The sequence below is a fragment of the Eriocheir sinensis genome, chromosome 9, assembly GCF_024679095.1.
Source record: "Eriocheir sinensis breed Jianghai 21 chromosome 9, ASM2467909v1, whole genome shotgun sequence".
In the NCBI taxonomy this organism is placed as follows: domain Eukaryota; kingdom Metazoa; phylum Arthropoda; class Malacostraca; order Decapoda; family Varunidae; genus Eriocheir; species Eriocheir sinensis.
In genome coordinates this window covers 18,139,165-18,162,593 of record NC_066517.1, presented here as the reverse complement: position 1 = coordinate 18,162,593, position 23,429 = coordinate 18,139,165, and the positions used below count along the sequence as shown (strand labels likewise).

At 48.7% G+C, this 23,429-nt stretch overlaps 1 protein-coding gene across 7 annotated transcripts in view; it reads right to left on the bottom strand.

Moving 5' to 3' along the window:
- The window catches only part of LOC126996064 (methyl farnesoate epoxidase-like), a 90,331-nt gene that overhangs the window by 51,952 nt on the left and 14,950 nt on the right, over positions 1-23,429 (bottom strand). The window contains exons 6-11 of one of the 7 annotated variants that reach the window (XM_050856131.1): positions 17,591-17,701; positions 16,891-17,005; positions 15,552-15,732; positions 14,928-15,027; positions 12,406-12,565; positions 10,821-11,800 (exon numbers count right to left, since the gene is read on the bottom strand). The exons of 3 other annotated variants lie outside the window; for them this stretch is intronic. In XM_050856131.1, coding sequence (XP_050712088.1) covers positions 11,619-11,800; positions 12,406-12,565; positions 14,928-15,027; positions 15,552-15,732; positions 16,891-17,005; positions 17,591-17,701 — 849 coding nt within the window. In that variant the 3' untranslated portion in view covers positions 10,821-11,618. Of the gene's footprint in view, positions 1-460; positions 3,801-8,034; positions 8,159-10,820; positions 11,801-12,405; positions 12,566-14,927; positions 15,028-15,551; positions 15,733-16,890; positions 17,006-17,590; positions 17,702-23,429 lie in introns of those variants that run through there. 3 more of the 7 variants (XM_050856123.1, XM_050856125.1, XM_050856129.1) reach the window with 3 other exon arrangements.

Below are 23,429 nucleotides of genomic sequence, written 5' to 3'. Positions count from 1 at the left end.
ACAAGAACAAAAACTAAAAGGGAATCGGTGGCTGAGTGGTCAGCGTGCGGGGGTGGTGGGCCCGTGGAAAATATCTATCTATCTATCTATCTATCTATCTATCTATCTATATCTATATCTATCTATCTATCTATCTATCTATCTATCTATATATATATATATATATATATATATATATATATATATATATATATATATATATATATATATATATATATATATATATATATATATATATATATATATATATATATATATATATACATATATATATATATATATATATATATATATATATATATATATATATATATATATATATATTCTACCACACACCATCCACGGGCAGGCAGGTGGCGTGATCCCCAGAACAACCACATGGGCACCAGTCGCTCACAGCGGCCCACACATAACACCGAGGGGAGGAGGAGGGAGCGAGGCAGGGCACAAAGGATACACGTTCAACACTAAGTTCTAGTTTAATGATAGGTTCCTCACACAGTACAGCAACTCTCAAAGGCACAGAACAGTTAATCAGGCACAGTACAGGGGCACGGCAGACACGCACACCGGATGCACACAGCTCGCGAGCGGAGCAGCTCAACACTCTCTAAGCCCAGACACGCGTCTTCTCAACCACCCCTCAGCGCCTCTCGCTCGCAACTCTACACTCTGCCGACTCAGTACTTCCTGCCCGGCGGCCGGAGGCCCCGGGCTCCCCTCTGTCTCTCTTGTCCCAACAAGTAGAGTTGCACCATGCTGAGCTAACATTGCATCATGCTACAATTTCATCACATTACACATACAATCATTCACATACAGCACATTCATAACACTATCCACTCCTCCAAAAGGCAGTCGACCCGGCTGCCCCAACATTGAACAAACAAAACACATGAAATAAATCAAACTAATCAGTCCCCTGGGACATCACTTAAGTCTCTTAACCATCCCGGCCGTCGCCTCTCTCGCCGAGGGCGCCGCTGGGGAGATGCTGGCGGCGGCAGGCAGGCGGTGGCACCCAGAGCGGCGGCGTCGGCCCCAAGTCCTTGCTCAGGGTCGTCACTGACGTCTGCCACTTCGCTCGCACCGCCCATGTTCTCGTTCGCCCCTTGGTCGACCTCTGACACGTCCCCTTCGCTGCTGCTGGGGCTCACATCCCTCTTGCGCCGGCCGTATGTCTCCTTCATTTCATGGCCTGGCCTGCCACCTTGAGCTTGCCCCGTACGCGTCGGTGCACCTCAGCCAGGCTTTCCTGCAGTGCCGCTGCGAAGCCAGAGGTGACGGTGGGCAGGCTCACGTCGGGAGGCCGCCCCGTGGCCAAATCCACCGGTAGCCTGAGCTCCCGGACGAGCATTGAACACAGAAAAATACATGCAAAACACATAAATCAGTCTGTCCTCCACCACGTCCTCCACAGTCTCTTCTCGCGCCCCCAAGGGGCTCCGCCTGTCAGCCACGCCGTCGACCAGCCGCCAGTCCTCAGTGGGCTCTTCCACGCCATCCGCTCCACGTGACGCTCGGGACAGTCGACACCGGCTCCTGGCCTCCACCCTCGGGGCAATGTGCCCTCGCCCGGCTGTGACTACCTCCCCACGCAGCCATGCTCGAAAACCTCCTGGGAGCAAAGGGCACCTCTCCGGTCACCCTCTCCAGCTCCCGTCCGAGGCCACCACGAGCCTTACCGGCCTGCGTTAGGTAGTCGAGGGCCAGCAAGCACGGCTCGTCTCGATCGGCGACGTCCATCGGCCGGCGCTCCACAGCGCTGCCTACGCCGATACGAGCCTCCACTGGCCCCTCCAGCAGCACACACTACCCCGGGTCAGGCCGCGCCGAGCACTCCTCAGCCCCCGGTGTCCACTGTCACGCGTCGTGGTTACAACCGCTAAGCCTCCCACTGGCAACACGCTGGTCGGGCGGCGGCAGCTTACTCAAGGCGGGGCCCGAGGGCGGGAGACGGCTGGAAGTCGGCTCCCTTCTCCAGCCCGTCCGCGCTCCCCAACCGCGCCGCGTCCCTGGGCCTGGGACAGGCACTCAAGCGGTGGCCTGACTGGCCACAGTCCTTACGGCGCGGCTGCTGGGCATCGGGGCTCGGCCGGTCAAGGGAACGCGTCCTTCGCTCCCCCAGGCACAGACTGCACCTATGCCCCCTCTTGCCACAGCCCCCGCACGAGCCACGGAGGCCCTCCGGGCTCGCCTTCATCGACGCTGACTTCATCTTCACCTTCGCCATCCGGCCCCGGAAGTCATGGCAGGGCGGGGCGGCCGCCGCTAGGCCGCTGGTCGTCGTCAATGCCCCCAACTCCAAGGCCTTCGTCAGCGCGTCATCGGTCCACGGCAGGGGGTGGGAGTCCTCGCCAGTCTCGTCCCTCAGCGCCCGGCAATCCGCACAGAAGCGCTGCGTGCCGTCCTTCTTCATATCCAGGACGACTGCTGAGGGCCACGGACTGTCTGTCCGCTCCATCACCCCCTGCACCGCCAGCTCGTTGACGGCGCGCTGCAATTCCTCCCGCCTGGCCGGCACGACACGTCGGGGCGGGCTCCTGGTGGGCGCACCATTTCCCGTGCTGATGTTGTGCTTCACCAACCCCGTGCAGCCCAGCAGGTCCAATCCACCCCCGCTGAACACGTCCGCGCACCGAGCCAGGGTGTGGCGCACCTTCGTCTGCGCCTCCGTCAGGTGAGCGGCGCTCCGGTGCGCCGAATCCTCCAGGAAGTCGGGCAGCGGCCTCACAGCGGCCGACTCCGCACTCCCCGACGCCTCCTCTTGTTGCTCCACCTCTTCACAGGTGCCCAGCTTGGCACCAGCGGGTACTTTCCGAGCCTCGTCGGAGGAGTTAGCCACCAGCACCGTGACTGACTCCTCCCCCGCTCCTTCGAAACTCCCTCCGGCTGCCACACCATCAGGCAGCTGCAGGCCCTCCGTGGACTCCACCGTGCCTCCCCCTGGCATCGCGTCCGACCGGCAACACAGGACCCTGGCCTCCGTCCCCGGGGCAAGGTGCAGTCGCTCCGCCGCGACTACCTCTGCACAGCCGACCTTCGGGAGCAAAGGCGCCTGTCCGCGCAGCCTCTCCAGCTCCCGTCCAAGGTCGGCACAGGCCTCGCCCTGCGGCAGGTAGTCGAGGCCCAGCACGCACGGCTCGTCTCGATCGGCGACGTCCATCGGCCGGCACTCCACAGCGCTGCCTACGCCGATACGAGCCTCCACTGGGCCCTCAGACTGCACGCAGTGCCCCGTGTCGCCACACAGCCTCTGTGGCGTATCCTGGAGTCGCGTAGCGGCCAGCATGTCAGGCCGCCCCAAGGTCCTCTCGGCGCTCCCCACCAAGCGGCCGGGCCCGTCCACTGAGCCCCGTAGCTCTGTTGTCAGCTGCAGCGCCTTCTCATCCTCGCCCCAGCCCTGGGCAGCAGCTGGCATCTTGAACTGGGCCTCCCATGCCAACTTCCCGTCGTGCCCCGCTGGCTTAAGCCTCCCTGAGCGCCGGGAGGCTGGGGGGCTGCAGAGGGGAGCGGGCGGACCACGTGGGCTGCAAGCCGGCCGGCATGGCGGAGAGGGAGGCGGTGAGAGGCAACGAGGCGGGTTGATGGGTCCGACTCCAGCACCAGCTGGACCCAAGGGAGCGGCTCCGACGGCTCCCCAGCCTCCTGCAGCCTCCACCGGCTCCGCCACGACGCCACCAGGCTTCAGGGGCCCTTGCCAGGGGCCCCACGCGGAGCCCCGCCAGTCCGCCACCCGTGCACCCGCCGCCAGCACACGTGACGCTTCTTGTTCCCGCCAGTGTTCCCAGTGGAAAAAACTAAAACGTACCATAAAAAATGATCAAAATGTAAAAATGTACCACATGGCTGAAAAAGTACCAAATAAAGTATCAACCGGTAATTTTAGGTAATTTATATTTTACAGTGAGGAAATTACTTAAATATTATTTTTTTAACTCTTACGTCTGGCAGTGATGTAGAGTGTACACAGTCTGCAGTGTCTATTGCAGCATGATGACTTGTATGGTAACAGAGAGAGAGAGAGAGAGAGAGAGAGAGAGAGAGAGAGAGAGAGAGATTAAAACTTTTAATTAAGATAACACAGACAATGTAGCTGATGCAGATATGATAAAACAACAAGAATATTAGTTATATAAATCATGTCAGAGTAGCTTCGCTTCAATCGTTTCTATGATTCCGTGGCGCAATAAATGTTATTTAGTACTATTTCAATATTATGTAAGTTTTGCAGCTACTTCATGCACACACTATCACGAGAAAGTAACATTTTAGCATGTTTAATGTCTTTAATTACCTAATAGTACTTAAAAAATATAAAAAAAACTTTGTTGGGATTTCCGCTTGTCTCCTCGGTCCTGTACACGTCTTGCTCTTGTATCCGGCTCAGCGTCACCGGGGCAACGCGTATACTCTGCCCCATCAGCTGCTGTATACTCAGATACATGATTTTAACGGGTCACAAAAACACAGAAACGCTGATCTGCGGTAGAATATATACGTAAATACAAATTTATACCGGCTTTTACTTTTTTTCACATTTCCGTGGATGCATCGGTGAGACGAAAATGTATCATTTTTCTTACTAAATTGGTAAAAAAGTATCAAATTTTTCCTCAATGATAATTTCGTACCACTTTAGCTTAATGTCGTAAAAATGTACCGCTACCAACAAAAAGTATCAAAATGGTACTTTTGTACCGTCACTGGGAACCCTGGTTCCCGCACCACGTTGCCACCTCTCGCTGCTGCCATGGGAGAGAGAGCGGACTACATGACCTGCGAGCCGGCTGTCATGGAGGAGAGGGAGGGGGTGAGGGAGGCAACGAGGCGGGGGCTCCCCAACCTCCTGCGGCAGCTACTGGTTCCGCCACGACGCTACCAGGCTCCAGGAGTCCTTGCCAGGAGCCCCAGATAGGCTCCTGCAGGACCGCCGCCCCGGCGCTTCCTGCCAGAACTGAGCCTTCTTCCTCCGCGTGCGACGGTGCCACCTCTCGCAGCTAATTCTCCGCCTCCCTCAGGCCTCTGACCTCGCCTTCCTGGATCCGCACCTCCTCCAGCCGTTCACTCCTCGCGCTGTCGCAGCCCAGGTCGGTGTACTGCTGGGTTTCCACCTTCAGCGACGAGAAACAGCTCTGGAGGACCTCGGCAAGATGGCGTACCCTCTCTTCTGCCCTCTGAGCCTGCTCGCGTGCCCTCTCGTCTGCTCTCTGAGCCTGCTCGCGTGCCCTCTCGTCTGCCCTCTGAGCCTGCTCGCGTGCCCTCTCTTCTGCCCTCTGAGCCTGCTCGCGTGCCCTCTCTTCTATCTCGGCCAGCATGGCAGCGAACAAGTCCATCTGGCCCGGCTTCACCTCACCCGGGTCAGCCTCGGCCTTGCCCGTCTCCTCACCCTCACGGCGGCCATTGGGGGACGCCATGACACTCGGCGCGCTTCACTGTTCACTTATCCCCACTCCTTTGACACCAAGTGTTACGCCACCCCCTACCACACACCATCCACGGGCAGGCAGGCGGCGTGATCCCCAGAACAACCACACGGGCACCAGTCGCTCACAGCGGCCCACACAAAACACCGAGGGGAGGAGGGAACGAGGCAGGGCACAAAGGATACACGTTCAACACTAAGTTCTAGTTTAATGACAGGTTCCTCACACAGTACAGCAACTCTCAAAGGCACAGAACAGTTAATCAGGCACAGTACAGGGGCACGGCAGACACGCACACCGGATACACACAGCTCGCGAGCGGAGCAGCTCAACACTCTTAGCCCAGACACGCGTCTTCTCAACCACCCCTCAGCGCCTCTCGCTCGCAGCTCTCCACTGAGTCCACTCTGCCGACTCAGCACTTCCCCTCCCCTCTGTCTCTCTTGTCCCAACAAGTAGAGTTGCATCATGCTACAATTTCATCACATTACACATACAATCATTCACATACAGCACATTCATAACAATATATATATATATATATATATATATATATATATATATATATATATATATATATATATATATATATATATATATATATATATATATATATATATATATATATAAACGTGTAGTGTACTCGTTTGTATATTTTGTTTTAGTTAACAGTTCCTTTTAGCTATAACGTTAGTGCCTAGTTATTTAGTTATTTTTTTAGTTATTAAGGAATGCAGACTTGTTATTCTCATACCTGTCAAGTCTTACGTTTTTTGCGTGTCTTACGTAATTTCGGCGATTTTCAAGTCTTACGGCGTAAGTTGAAAATCTTACGTTTTTTTCTCCGCTTGCGATGTTTTTTTAATATGTTTGTTTTAAACAATTTGAAATATATCGAACGCGCCATATTTAAATTCATGTGAGCGTGCTGAGTAACGGTTACTGTTACGGTTAGTGTGTGTGTGTGGGGGGGGGGGGGGGAGGTGGTACCTCATGCACCCTTCTTGAGTCCGTCGGAACCATACCTGTCAAGTCTTACGTTTTTTATACACAAACTTGTAGTCTCTAACGCAAAATCTTATGCAGTAGCTTGACAGGTATGTATTCTTAGGATGATACTACAAGATTTATAGAGGTTCTTGTCCCACCAAAACACGATGATTTTTCAAACCGTCGCCGAGCGGCGGAAGATGACCCACGTGCTGCCCAGACCTTCAATCAACCCTAATTTCAGCAACATCGTTCAAGCGGAGCACCGGGGGCAGCATGGGCCAAGGAAGAGTCAAATATCACAGCAGCCACTATAAATAAAACTCGCCCGCGCCACTAACGTGCCGGGGCCGCCCAAGAGGCCCCTCAAGACAGGCTGCCGGTGCTTAAGGCAACACTTAAAAAAGAAAAGGAGAAGAATAAAGAAAAAGGAAGAGATGCCTGCATAGAGCAATGAAACCTACTGTCCTTTCCCTCTTCTGTGCTTAGCTTCCTGAAGCAGACACTGAAGAGAAGAATAGGTGGGCGAGGTGGTCCTTCCTCAGTGATTAGTGCTGGCTAAATGGCGAGAGATGAGGGGCGGAAGAGGAGCTGATGATTTGGGAGTATGAGAAGCAATAGTTGCAGTAGTGGTGGAGGAGGAGGAGGGATGAGAAAGAGGGGCATAGATACAAAGGAATACAAAGGAAAAGCAAACAGCAACAGACCTCTTGCTCCTAACTAGGCTATTTGTTCTTACTACCATCTACTCTAATCTACGAGTCGGAGATACAGGACAGCAAAGGTGAAGGTTCCTCCCCTCCCACCAGTCCCTCCAGCCGAAGCTGGCACGAAAAGGAAGAATACCATGTAGTATAAAAAAAACTACAATGGAATTTTATATGGATAGAAGGAAGATCATACACGACGACTAAGCAAACACTACAGCTAACAAGAGTGTCAGGAGAGAAGGACAGCAAATGTGTGAATGTGTTGTAGTGTTCTGTTGTTATCATGTACTGGCCCAGTGTGGTTGTGAGATGGTGTTGGTCTTTAATGAGGTCGTGCCGTAATGATAATCCCCCTTGAGAGATAGGAGAGACTTCACATCCTTCTGCTAGCTGACCTGGTGCCACTCCTTGTCACTTGAGTAAAAAAAAGAGACCAAAAAGCACCAACCCGCGGACACCATCGTTTTCCCGCGGAATTCTACGAAAAAGAGCCTAATTGGGCGGGAAAACCGCGGGTCTGGCAACTCAATATAAGAAGAAGAAGAAGAAGAAGAAGAAGAAGAAGAAGAAGCAGAAGAAAAAGAAGCAGAAGAAGAAGAAGAACAACAACAACAACAACAACAACAACAGGATTAAGAATAAGAACAACAAGAAAAAGAAGAACAAGAACAAGAAGAAAAAGAACAAGAGCAAGAATATAAGAACAAGAACAAGAGGGAGAATAAGAAAACAAGAAAAGAAGAACAAGAACGAGAACAAGATTAAGAAGAAGAACGAGAACATAGACAAGAATAACAAAAATCAAAAACAAGAATAAAAACAAAAACAAAACAAAAGCAAAAAAAGAAAAAAGAAAATACCTGCATTAACCGAAGGAACCTGTTGTCCTTTCCCTCTGCCATGCTTACCTTCTTCTACCAGACACTGAAGAGAAGAAGAAGGGGGAGAGGTGGTCCTTCCTCAATGACTCGTGCTGACAAAGTGGCGAGAGATGGAGGGCAGAAGAAGAGCTGATAGTTTGGAGGTGTGAGCAGTAATAGCAGTAGTAGTAGTAGTAGGAGGAGGAGGAGGAGGGGAGGGGGTGAGAGAGTGGGACGTAGATAGTGAGTGATTGGGGAGGAGGAGAAGGGAGGCAAAAATGAAAAGCACTTGTGTATCTAATCTGAGAAGACACAATATAAAAACAAAAAATTCTTGCGTTAGTCAAGGGCAGCTCTACGTTAATGCACTCCAACAAACTTAGTTGTATCTTAATTTAATAAACATCTCTGTCAAAGGAAAGTAATTACGAATACCAGCATTTCTTCCTAAGCATGATCTACTTTTGTCCCTGGTAGATCTCCCAAGTCTTTGATTAAGGTTGCATACCTGTCAAGCTACTGTGGTGTCTTGCCATAAGATTTTGCGTTAGAGACCATAAGTTTGTGTATAAAAAACGTAAGACTTGACAGGTTTGGTCGCGACGGACTGAAGCAGGGTGCACGAGGTACCTCATCCCCCCCCCCCACACACACACACACACACACACACAAACACACTAATCGTAACAGTAACCGTTACTCAGCACGCTCACATGAATTTAAATATGGCACGTACGATATATTTCAAATTGTTTAAAACAAACATATAAAAAAAAAACATCGCAAGCGGAGAAAAAACGTAAGATTTTCAACTTACGCCATAAGACTTGAAACTCACCCAAATTACGTTAGAATTACGCAAAAAACGTAAGACTTGACAGGTATGAGGTTGTTTGCGAAGACTCCCAGATAACAGGAAAATTAATTCTGGCTCTAGAGATTTCTAGACTTATGGCATCCAGCTCTGATTGTTAATTTGGGTGGCAACACCTGTAGGGTTATATGGAGAGTGCGTCCCATACCCCGCCGTGGTGTGATGGGCGACACCAGCCGCGCGGCGCGGCTGGTGTCACTTGTTAAACTTTCTGTTGTGCGACACCGACCGGGTGTCGCCACACGCACAGTCACACATACACATGTACATTATAATATACACATTACACGCGGCGGCCATGTTGCTGTGCCCAGTTCATCCAAAACTGACGCCTGCACACGCCTCACCCCCGCCCAGCTTCCTGACACTACCATTTAATACTAAGGAAAAAATGAGGCCACCATCGTCGTCCTGAGAAAATTCTCCATCGCATTGGCATAAATTTTAGACAATATTACAAAAATAAAAATACGAGGGTTAGATAAAGTAGTGCATTAACATTTTCTCACTGATTTCCCTTCAACTCCTTTTTGCGCCTCCTCGGTCCAGTGGTTCGTAGTCAGATATACCTGACCATGAATCTGCTGGCCTGGGTTCAAATCCCGGCCTGGGCACTGGCAAGGCCGTCTCTATGTAACATGAGACTGCTTTGGTCAATGTAACGTAAGACGGCCTTGGCAGTCGGCGTGCAGCCCACCCAGCTGTTCATCCCTCCCTTCGGATTGGTCGATAAATGGGTGCCTGGGGAAAGTCAATTGTGGCAACCCGGATGTTCCACTATCCCTGTGTCAGGTTAAAGGGTTCCCACCCACCAAGACCCATATAGACCTTGCCTCCCACCATAGGCTCCAAGGGCCGGAGATGAGCACCGCCGCCACGCGTAGCTGCAGCGTATGCCCCCAACTCACAGTTTCGGTTTTCTTCATCGTTTCATTTTTTAAGTATGGTTCCTGAGTCTACACGCCTGGACTAAGCTACCGTGAGTGACCTCGCCAAAACAAACATAGTATTTACTTTTTTACAGTAAAGAAAACAGCTCAAGGGAAAAAAGAATATAATAATGAAAAAAAACGAAAATCACGGCTCCTATAAAAAAAGAGTTCAGAGGAATGGTCAAAAGGGAGGTCAATTTCGGGAGGAGAGGTGTCTTGATACTCTCCTCTTGAAAGAGTTCAAGTCGGAGGCAGAAGGAAATACAGATGAAGGAAGATTGTTCCAGAGTTTACCAGCATCAGTGATTAAAGAGTAAAGATGATGGTTAATTTGCATAAGGGATTTTGACAGTATAGGGATGAGCTAGAATAGAAAGTCGTGTGAGGCGGGGCCGCGGGAGGGGGAGAGGCATGCAGTTAGCGAGTTCAGAAGTGCAGTTACATAACACTACCTAGGGAAATACCCACGAAAACCTTGAATGGCAAATGTGGGCGTGTAAGCCCCGATATGCTGGGGAACATTGGCTCAGAATATCTGCTTTGGGTTGAGTTAGCCGCGCGACGCCCTGCTGCCTCCTAAAAGGGCCTGGGGTTAGCTTCGTCAGGGTAGACACAAGCCAGAGAGACAACTTGGCGCGGACTTATATTTATTCACAGTGACCCTTCGGGGGGCCCTATTGGACGCCCGCTGTTTATCCTTGTCCGACATCACGTTGAAAACTAAGACTGGCGAACAATCATGGTGGGCGTCTAATAAATGTCAGCTGTTTTTTTTTTATACAGTTAAGGAAACAGCTCAAGGGGAAAATAAAAAAATAAAAAAATAATACGATAAACACTGCTCCTCTTAAAGAAAGTAGAGATGAGAGTTCGTAAAGTTTGTGGAGTTTGTGAGTGCCGAATGATCAGCTCCTTCAAACACTGCTACCGCGTGTCCACTGCCCAACAGCCACTTGTCTTGTGTCAGGCTTAGCGTGTCCACTGTATTTTGACTGTATCGCGAGAACATAGGATACACAGTGCAACAATATGAAGTACGAGTTTATTAATTTTCATCTGTGAGTGGCACTTCGTCAATTCTTCCACTTAGATTGGAACATCTTAAGTGCCGCTCAGGCAAAGCAACTCCGCATGACCACCAATCAACCAAACAAACAGGCAGTCAACGGGAGCATTCACCGAGGGGGTTTGGGGGGCTTCCTACACACACACACACACACACACACACACACACACACACACACACACACACAACAGTATTATTTGATTATTATGTAAATCATTTTCATATCCAAAAAAAATGCTATATAATTTGCAATACAACCTACACAAGATAAAGGCACATTGTCTCCGCCCTAAATATTGTACACACACGCACACAGACACGCACCCTCACGCACGCACACGTCACACCACTATTCAACCTCGGCAAAAATGGAATGAAGCAGGAAAGTGGAAGACGTAGAATAGCAGCAAAGAGAAAATGAGATGAGAAAGTTTTTATTAATGATGTAAAACCACCCCACATCGGATACTGAAGAAAACTAGACTAAAGAACAGAACCAGCGGGAGTGTAACAAGTGTAGATAAGGTATAAGGAATATGGTTACAGGTATATTGCTTCGCTATTCTTCATCGCATCATTATTTTAAACACGGTCCCTGCTGCTGAATCAACACGCTTTTCTGATCACCGGGACTAAGCTATCGTGAGAGGCCTTGCCAAAACAAATACAGAAGAGTCACATGAAACAACCTATTATATGGAAGTACCCACAATCATAGCGAAAGGTATCGTCAGGGAAGGGGTGGGTGACTCTCCCGCCCTCACACTCTGGGCTTGGCGAAGACACGGAACTCTGGCGGGCCGAGGGTGAAGCCAGACTTTCCCTCGGTGTTGGGTACGGGCACGGCGGGGTCCAGGGTGAAGGTGAAGTTCTGCAGGAGGCTTGTGAAGAGCACGAAGGAAGTCATCCTCGCCAGGGACTCCCCGAGGCATATGCGGCGACCTGCGGATGTTGCGTGAGGTGAGAACTGGAAGCAAATAATCGCAAACACCACGAGACTTGAAGGACACGGCCACATGACTGCCTGACTATTACTACGTGGAAATAAGGAAGGAAGGAGGGGATGGAGGATGGAGAGTAAGAAATTTGAAAGGAAGGAAGGAAGGAAAGACGGAAGGAAGTGAGGAATAAGGAAGGAAGGGAACGAAGGATGGAAAGAAGGAAGGAAGGAACGAACCAAGGAACCAAGGATTTCTGAAAGGGTGAGAGGAAGGTCAAAAAAGGAAGAGGAACGAAATGAATAAGACAAGGATGATGGGAAGAAGATAATAAAAAGTTAATTACGAAACCTTTCTCTGATCGTCTCGTCGCTGAAACCTCGAAGAATGAAACCACACACTAAAAGACGAGAAAATATAGTTTCTTCATCTCTTTCTTATCCTACTCAAAAAGGAACGAGAGCAAAGTGAAGCATATGTCAGATGAGAGATATTATAGTGTTATCACCTGCCTCTCTTTAACGTTTATTTATATTCATGATAAGAGAGAGAAAAACAGATAAGGCAGCACTCAGGCGGTGGTCAGGTTTTCTTTTTCTTTTTTTTCACCTTTTCCGAAGGGGATGTGGCGCTCGTCCTTGCGGTAGGAGCCGTCTGGGTTCAGGAAACGCTCGGGGCGGAAGGTCTCAGGGTCGCCCCAGTACTCAGGGTCCATCTGAATCGTGTACAGGTTCACTAGCAGCATCGTGTCCGCCGGGATTCTGTGGCCCTGGAAACCAACACAGAAAAGTTACAAAAACAACAACACAAACCTAGACACAAGACACAAGAGAACAGAAACCAACACAAACCTACAACGCATTTCAGCAGCTGTGTTGCCTCGATTTTCTGGATTTTCTTGGTAACGAAGTGTTGGATCACTATTGTACTTTGCCACAGTTTATTTCACACCTTGCGCTAATTTCTGACTGCATAGTGCATTACCAGAAGTGTATGAGTAAGCTATATACTCTTGACAGTTGAAAGAATTTCCCGATATCCAGAGACAGTATTCGGACACAGTCATGACTACGTCACTCCCAAGACCCAACCCACCTCTCTCCCCCTACCTGTATGATCCCTCCTTCCCTCCATCACTCTTTACCCCCTCCCTCCCTCAACCCCTCTCTCTCTCTCTCTCTCTCTCTCTCTCATGGATTCATAACCTACGGTGCATGCTGTATTCCTGAAGTATATAGAATTGTGGTGGTAAAGGTCCAGTATAACTCCGGCGCCTTAATTTTGGTCTATTTTCTTCCAAACCTTCACAAAACCCTCTGTATACATATAATACATTAGTTAAAAGTGGCGGACAAATGCCACCTACCCTCTACCCCCAACAAGCTTGGAGACCTGTGGGAATACGGGGTTTTCGGGTGGGGTGAGACGAAAACGCCCCCCCTTACAGGACCACCTTTGAGCAAAGGCCCTGTCCCCCTATTAAGGGGGAAAATCTTTTAGAAGAAGAAGAAAGCCGGCCCCAGTGGAACGCCAGCACTCCGTGGGCGAGCAGCTGGGTGGCCCTTCAGCGGCGGCGAGGTTCACCCGCTTGGTTATCCTCGCTTTGGGCGCCCCCCCTGCAGTCAAGTCGACTGATCGGCTGCTCGCCCGTGTACAGCTACGGGTTGCTACTGGGCGCCTGCCCGGAGGGCCCATGCCTCCGTCGCTGCTCGCCGGCTGTTACCCGTGGCTGTGGCGGCGGCGGAGGCGTCCCTACGCCCGCCGGGACTTGAATTGCCCTCCCCCCCTTACAGGGCCGCCTTTGAGGAAAGGGCCTGTCCCCTTCTTAAAAGGGGTGAATCTTAGAAACGGAAAGCCGGCCCCGTGACTCATCTTCCCTCCTCCTCGACCACAGGTATGTGCCTTCATTCCCCCCAAAGCACCTTGTGTCCCAGTGTTCATCACCCCTCCCCTAGTGACAAAACCCCTTGCTTCCCACCAAGTTAACTTATCCCTTACTCGTCTGTAAAATACGTAGTCTCCCAGTTGAGTAACGAAGTGAATAATTATTTTTTTTCCCATGTGTATCCCCCGTGACTCATCTTCCCTCCTCCTCGACCACAGGGCCGTCGGCGCCCGTCACTGGCCACGACACACACACACACACACACACAGACACAGACACCCACACCCACATATTCACCCTTATGATTTAACATTCCCCTCGAAGTTGAGTAACGTTATACTGGTTTATCGCGAAGAGGCACTCTGTGTGCGCGCCTAGCCGCCGTCAGAACACGGGAGTCGAACCCTTAACTTACTCTTCGCCATAAACCGAGTTCGTTACGTTAACTTCCCTTAAAATAGTTCAATGGTCTTCTGTAAATGTGAGAGTTAGGAGGAAATTGTAATGTATTCTAGTTATTGAATCTTGAGCGGTGTTGTCGGTGTGAGTCTCATCGCGGTCTCGTTTTCCCCTGTATGGTTATTCATCCTTGAGTCTGGTATTTCTCGTGAGTAAATCACTTCGTTGTCTAATTCTGTGAGTCGACCGGACGCAACAGATATCTATGTAGTGTTGTAAAGTGTATTATCCTGAGAGTGCGAAACCGCACAGTGGTGCCTTCTACTATGTATGATTATTATTCATGAATTTAGGTATATTTTGTACTCGAGGTGTTTATTACGTGTCGTCCGCGACAGGTGGCCGCCAAGGTCCCTCGTGTACCCACCTCAGTACTGACTCGTTAGTCTAGAATCCATTCTTTGATCGGAAAGCAAACAAATAAATGTACATTATCATATCTATAGTAATTTCCTTGTCTCCTTTGGTGTTATCCTTGACGTGAGTAGTCCAGACAACCGTGGTGATTGCTGACTCGTCGCCTCCACACCTCCGCCCGTCCACGCTAACTCTTCTAGAGTCCCCGGAAACCCTCCCCTGAGTCCCCCATTTTGTACTACTTAAATTTTAAGGTTCCCTGCGAACTAGGGGTGACCCTGTTCGCACTTAGATCGCCGAGTGGTGGCAGCACTACCCTCAGGGTGAGTTTCTGGCCTCAGTTTTTTTCATTTTCCCCCTATTTCCCCGTCTCCCTTTGATTTATTTTGCATCACCTGGTGCCCCAATCTTCAGGGCACTACATACTCACCTGGAGAATGGTGTCCCGCATGGCTTTGTGCGCCACGGTGACGGGTGCTACGCCTCGAAAGCGGAACACCTCGCTGAGCGTCGCGTCCGTGTACACCAGCCTGCAGGGACGACCACGAGAAGGGTTAGTATAGACTCTATTGATCCTTATCACGAGGCGCTACTCACTGGGCAAATGCAATACACTACCGATGGTGGAGAGCTATAGGTTCCTCTGCAGTGTTGGCCCGTACGGCAAACTCGGCCAAATGCTATGTCTCTAGGTAGAGTTAAACCCTGATATTAGGTATCGTGTCTCCCTCTCGTATGAAAACCGAAATGTTATCTTTCTCCTCTACTATTACTGCTCCTTGTTCTTGTTCTTCTTTTCGTCTATCAGTACTGCTTTTTCCTCTTCTTTTTCTTATCCTTCTCTTGTACTAATACTGTACCAATGTTGCAACAGTGAGGCATATATAAGTTGCTCTTCGCGACTCGATCTCGTCTGGCATAGTTAAAAGAGTGGCTGTATTTGTGTCACTGTATCGTGTGAAAAGTGAAATAATTCAACAATAAGACACAAGTAAGCTGTTCATGACTCTCCTCCCGCACACACTGCCAGAACTGATCGATTGTCTATACGCACTTGTTCCTGTCCTCGAAGGAAGGGAGACGCTCGCGGCCCACCACCTCGTCCAGCTCCTTTTGTACCCTGGCCATGATCTCCGGGTGCAGCGCCATCAGCAGGATACCGAAGGACACCGACGCCGACCCTGTGTCCGTGCCGGCCATGAAGATGTCGGTGCAGGTGGCCATGAGTTGATGCTCTGCGGAGAAGGAAGAATACATAGGAAGAACAGACACCAGAAGACCTGGCGGTCTATGGCGAGGGTATCTATTTGCTAGCGCTACCATTAGTTTTCTAAGTGTGGTTGGACAGGATAGAATAGATGAAGGTTCCTCCCCACCCACCTCTCCCTCCGACACCGTGCCGGCAGGAAATAGAAGAGAACCCCAAGTGCCTTTTTTTTGGAAGAAAGGAACATGGAAATTTTACAGGTAAAAGAGAAATAAGAGGAAATTACTACCCTGGACTTACGCTACTGGTGACCTAAGCTGTTGGGGAAATTGTTAACACGTTAAGTCTTCAGGTTGGAGCCGTGCTGCTGTGTGCCTGAAACATACGAAAAGGGTCAGGAAATTCCTATATCCGTGAAGGACTTAACTTATGATGTTTCTTAGTCTCGTGATATTTTCGTCTCATACTCGCGTTTCTGTTTTTTTTTTTTTTTTTTCATTTCGCACTCTCTCCTGATGTTGATATACTTAATATGATCTTGTGAATTGTGTGCCAGTTTATATTTCTTTACGGTTTTCTTTTATCGACGATGATTTTCTGTAGGGAATTCGTCATCCACAACAACTTGTGGTTTTCTGCCCTTCGTGGCTTAAGTGAGATGAATTTATTTACGCTCGCTGTGATTTGTGCAGTGAAACGGTTATATATTTCTTGAACGCTGACGGTATTGAGCAAATGATTCCAATTTACTGATGGCAATTCTCTTCTTATGTCCGTAAGATTCGCTTTACTACAGTTAGGTATTAAAAGTGAGTTTTCTCTTGCTTTTGTTTCAATATTTAAGACACATCTGATAATGTTGTGGTCGCTGCTTGCAAATGGGTCGCCCAACCCCACAGGTATTTATGAGGTGACTGTCGATCGTGAAGACTAAGTCAAGAATATTGTTTCCTAGTGTCGGCGTGGTAACTGTTTGATAAAGAAACGTGTCTTGTGCCAAGTTTATAGAGCCTTCTCTATCGCCAGAGAGGGCAGACCAGGCAATGGAGGAGGAGGAGGAGGAAAAGGAAGAGGTACTGAGGATAATACTAGGCCGGATTTTTTTCGTTTTACTATACGAAACTGCGAACTATACTCGCCACCGCCCTGCGTCGCCGCGTCGCAGGTGCTGGGGGCCGGCGCTCACCTGTGAACGTGCTGTTTGGGTCGTGCTTCTGCTTCGCCATCTCGACGAGGTAAGTGTCGATGAAGTCCCGTGGGTTGTCGGGGTCCAGCGTGGCCTTGTGCTCCTCTATCGCCGCCTGGGCAGGGAAAAGCAGAAGTAGGCACGACACAACTTATGTAACCTTACTTTTGGAGCACTTTGTTCTATTTTCTATTCAGGAGGGCCTTAGCAGACTTTTTGTTTTGTATTAGTTTGTGTTTTGCCGTTGAGCCGCCTCCTCTGCCGTAAGAAACAACGCTTGGCTATAGTTCATCCCCCACAAAACAAGGCTCTTTAGTTATTTTTACTATTCTAAGAGACGGAACAGGTAGAGAGAAACACCCATGAGGCCGTGGTGTGGATTGTTTGGTCCCATATTTAAGGCTTTTATAGAGGTTGTGGGGTGTGGCCATGTGAGTATCTCCATGCGTTGCTATATGAGCCTAGTAATAGTCTGACAAGGCACCTATATTTGACAAAGCTGTCATAGGAGTTTGGGGCATTTCCATGGATAGTTTTATGATCCTGGTGGTAGTTTGACCCTTCTTCTGTACCATGAACCTAAAAAAATAATCATGAGAAACCGATTAGTCACCATTATGACCTTTGAAAATTGTTGATATAAGAAGGGGAAGCGTCTGGCAATACCAACCTACGGGCCTTGGTTCCTCGGTACACTCACCTTAAGGAAGTCAGTCGATTGTCTGAAGCCGCTCAAGACGACATGGTAAGGGCTGCTTTTAGGAAGGTAGGGAACCAGGAAGGGCAAGGCTTGAGCGATGCCTCCGCTGATCTGCAGGAGGCGGCCGAGGAGGTTATCAAATGAGAATGAACGATAGCGATTGGGAAGGACGTTAGAGTAATGCCTATGTTGACATGAGGTAAAAAATAAGAAGAGAGAGAGAGAGAGAGTTACCGGACAATGTGCCTACCGGACAATGTGCCTACAGACAGTTTGCCTACAGACAGTTTGCCTACAGACAGTTTACCTACAGACAGTTTGCCTACGGACAGTTTGCCTACAGACAGTTTGCCTACGGACAGTTTGCCTACAGACAGTTTGCCTACAGACAGTTTGCCTACGGACAGTTTGCCAACAGACAGTTTGCCTACAGACAGTTTGCCTACAGACAGTTTGCCAACAGACAGTTTGCCTACAGACAGTTTGCCTACAGACAGTTTGCCTACAGACAGTTTGCCAACAGACAGTTTGCCTACAGACAGTTTGCCTACAGACAGTTTGCAACAGACAGTTTGCCTACAGACAGTTTGCCTACAGACAGTTTGCCTACAGACAGTTTGCCAACAGACAGTTTGCCTACAGACAGTTTGCCTACAGACAGTTTGCCTACGGACAGTTTGCCCACAGACAGTTTGCCTAGAGACAGTTTGCCAACAGACAGTTTGCCTACAGACAGTTTGCCTACGGACAGTTTGCTTACGGACAGTTTACATACAGATAGTTTGCCTACAGACAGTTTGCCTACAGACAGTTTGCCTACAGACAGTTTGCCAATAGACAGTTTGCCTACAGACAGTTTGCCAACAGACAGTTTGCCTACGGACAATGTGCCTACCGGACAATGTGCCTACCGGACAATGTGCCTACCGGACAATGTGCCTACGGACAATGTGCCTACCGGACAATGTGCCTACAGACGGTTTGCCTACGGACAATTTGCCTACGGACAATTTGCCTACGGACAGTTTGCCTACCGGACAATGTGCCTACCGGACAATGTGCCTACCGTACAATGTGCCTACGGACAATGTGCCTACCGGACAATGTGCCTACGGACAATGTGCCTACGGACAATGTGCCTACGGACAATGTGCCTACCGGACAATGTGCCTACCGGACAATGTGCCTACCGGACAATGTGCCTACGGACAATGTGCCTACCGGACAATGTGCCTACCGGACAATGTGCCTACGGACAATGTGCCTACCGGACAATGTGCCTACGGACAATGTGCCTACCGGACAATGTGCCTACCGGACAATGTGCCTACCGGACAATGTGCCTACGGACAATGTGCCTACGGACAATGTGCCTACCGGACAATGTGCCTACGGACAATGTGCCTACCGGACAATGTGCCTACGGACAATGTGCCCACCGGACAATGTGCCACCGGACAATGTGCCTACGGACAATGTGCCTACCGGACAATGTGCCTACGGACAATGTGCCTACGGACAATGTGCCTACCGGACAATGTGCCTACCGGACAATGTGCCTACCGGACAATGTGCCTACGGACAATGTGCCTACGGACAATGTGCCTACCGGACAATGTGCCTACGGACAATGTGCCTACGGACAATGTGCCTACCGGACAATGTGCCTACGGACAATGTGCCTACCGGACAATGTGCCTACGGACAATGTGCCTACCGGACAATGTGCCTACCGGACAATGTGCCTACCGGACAATGTGCCTACCGGACAATGTGCCTACCGGACAATGTGCCTACGGACAATGTGCCTACCGGACAATGTGCCTACCGGACTCTGTGCCTACGGACAATGTGCCTACGGACACTTTGCCTACAGGACAATGTGACAACGGAAAATGTGCCTACCGGACAATGTGCCTACCGGACAATGTGCCTACGGACAATGTGCCTACCGGACAATGTGCCTACGGACAATGTGCCTACGGACAATGTGCCTACCGGACAATGTGCCTACCGGACAATGTGCCTACGGACAATGTGCCTACCGGACAATGTGCCTACCGGACAATGTGCCTACCGGACAATGTGCCTACCGGACAATGTGCCTACCGGACAATGTGCCTACCGGACAATGTGCCTACGGACAATGTGCCTACCGGACAATGTGCCTACCGGACAATGTGCCTACCGGACAATGTGCCTACCGGACAATGTGCCTACGGACAATGTGCCTACCGGACAATGTGCCTACGGACAATGTGCCTACCGGACAATGTGCCTACCGGACAATGTGCCTACCGGACAATGTGCCTACCGGACAATGTGCCTACCGGACAATGTGCCTACCGGACAATGTGCCTACGGACAATGTGCCTACCGGACAATGTGCCTACCGGACAATGTGCCTACGGACAATGTGCCTACCGGACAATGTGCCTACGGACAATGTGCCTACCGGACAATGTGCCTACGGACAATGTGCCTACGGACAATGTGCCTACCGGACAATGTGCCTACGGACAATGTGCCTACCGGACAATGTGCCTACGGACAATGTGCCTACCGGACAATGTGCCTACCGGACAATGTGCCTACGGACAATGTGCCTACGGACAATGTGCCTACCGGACAATGTGCCTACCGGACAATGTGCCTACCGGACAATGTGCCTACGGACAATGTGCCTACGGACAATGTGCCTACGGACAATGTGCCTACGGACAATGTGCCTACCGGACAATGTGCCTACCGGACAATGTGCCCACGGACAATGGGCCTACGGACAATGTGCCTACCGGACAATGTGCCTACCGGACAATGTGCCTACGGACAATGTGCCTACCGGACAATGTGCCTACCGGACAATGTGCCTACCGGACAATGTACCTACCGGACAATGTGCCTACGGACAATGTGCCTACCGGACAATGTGCCTACCGGACAATGTGCCTACCGGACAATGTGCCTACGGACAATGTGCCTACCGGACAATGTACCTACGGACAATGTGCCTACCGGACAATGTGCCTACCGGACAATGTGCCTACCGGACAATGTGCCTACGGACAATGTGCCTACCGGACAATGTACCTACGGACAATGTGCCTACCGGACAATGTGCCTACAGACAGTTTGCATACAGACAGTTTGCCTACGGACAATGTGTCTACCGGACAATGTGGCTACGGACAGTTTGCCTACTGGACATTATGCCTACCGGACAATATGCCTACCGGACAATGTGCCTACGGACAGTTTGCCTACTGGACGTTATGCCTACCGGACATTATACCTACGGGCACGATGCCTACCGCCCATTATAGCTAACGGACATTTGCAATGCTACACTCTACACTCTACATTATTCATGCTGAATCAAGAACAGTGCCATTGGTGTTCTGTGTCACAAAGCATAAGAACGAAGCAACCTACGATGCAATATGGACTTTCCTAAAGAACGAAAGAAATTTAAACCCAGCATCCCTGATGCAAGACTATGAAAGAGCAGCGTTGAATTCTGTCAAAAGACATTTTCCACAGAGTCAAATCAGTGGTCGTCTGTTCTACTTTGGGCAATGTGTGTGACGAAGAATTCAAGCCGAAGGACTTGCCAGCTGATATGCTCAATGTCCCGGAAATGCACTGATGATTAAATCACTTCAAACGCTTGCATTTGTTCCTTAACAAGATGTTTGCGACACATTTGAGCGATTTTTGTCTGCACTGGACGAGAAAACGGACGAGATCTTGGGAGACTTTCCAACCTATTTCAAGGATACGTGGATTGGAAATTGGATGGAAACTTGCCTCGCACCAACAACTTGATAGGAGGCTGTTACACCCAACTCTGTGTCGACTTGTAGACCGATTGCCTAAAGAGCAAGCAGACAACGAACTCCTTATTGATCAGGCCGACGCTGGAGTTGCTTTGCCACCAATCAAGAAAAGGTACGAGTATGTCAGTTAACGCATGAAGAGCCTCGTGGAGAAGCATGACACCACCCCGGTTCTTGACTATCTCGTGGCATTGCTCACAATTTATAGAATTTCTGACTATCTTTGTCCATTCTAGATTGATTTTTTGGTTTCAAATTTGATTAAATAAATCTTATTTTATGTATACCTCAAAAGATATATGTCGACACGAAATTAAGAAGGATTATATATATATATATATATATATATATATATATATATATATATATATATATATATATATATATATATATATATATATATATATATATATATATATATATATATATATATATATATATATATATATATATATATATATATATATATATATATATATATATATATATATATATATATATATATATATATATATATATATATATATATATATATATATATATATATATATATATATATATATATATATATATATATATATATATATATATATATATATATATATATATATATATATATATATATATATATATATATATATATATATATATATATATATATATATTACGGTCGTTGCGCTGTTCAGCCTTCAGGCGCATGAGTGTTTATATATATATATATATATATATATATATATATATATATATATATATATATATATATATATATATATATATATATATATATATATATATATATATGCATTTTATTCAAATAAAGAAAGTTGTTTTTAGCATTGCAAAACATCCGTTAGGAATATTGTCCGGTTGGCAAAGTGTCTGTAGGCAAAGTGTCTGTAGGCAAAGTGTCCGTAGGCAAAGTGTCCCTAGGCTGCGCAATGTGTCTGTAGGCAAAATGTCTGTAGGCAAAGTGTCCGTAGGCAAAGTGTCCGGTAGGCTCACTGTCCGATAAGCACATTGTCCGTAGGCAGAGTGTCCGTAGGCTCACTGTCCGATAAGCACATTGTCCGTAGGCAAAGTGTCCGTAGGCTCACTGTCCGGTAAGCACATTGTCCGTAGGCAGTGTCCGTAGGCTCACTGTCCGATAAGCACATTGTCCGTAGGCAAAGTGTCCGTAGGCTCACTGTCCAGTAAGCACATTGTCCGTAGGCTCACTGTCCGGTAAGCACATTGTCTGTAGGCAAAGTGTCCGTAGGCTCACTGTCCAGTAAGCACATTGTCCGTAGGCAAAGTGTCCGTAGGCTCACTGTCCGATAAGCACATTGTCTGTAGGCAAAGTGTCCGTAGGCTCACTGTCCAGTAAGCACATTGTCCGTAGGCTCACTGTCCGGTAAGTACATTGTCCGTAGGCAAAGTGTCTGTAGGCAAAATGTCCGGCCACGGTGAAATCAGATTGGCGAGATAGTTGTGGTGTTGCCTCCCGCGGGCCCTCTCCTCCCTTCCGCTCTGCCACACAGCCCCACAAGGAGACTATAGAACAAGGAGACTATGGAACAGGAGAGGGGGCCTCTATGGTAGACCGTGGGCGGGTGGTGGTGTATGTCGGTTGCAACAGATGGTGCAGGAGCAGCGTTGTTTACTTCCAGGCGCCTCCCCCCCACCAGACCCAACCCAAACCCCCAGCAGTACCCATCAGCAGTGTTGCTACATGGGATCAAGCAGCAAATGTTGCTACTTTTTTTCTTCAGTCCGGTTATTTCCCATTTTAAATAAAAAAAAATAAAGGTAGATAAATATTAAAATGAACAGTAGGAACTATATATATATATATATATATATTTACTAGGTAGATATAGCCTGACTGCATGTCATGAGTAATGCTATTATTGTTATATTATTATACCGCAATTATATTACTTTCTCTGCATTTGTGGGAGGCTAGCAGTGGTTAGATGTGTTTTATGTGTTTAACCTTTCTGTATACACACTGGAGTGAACCAAGG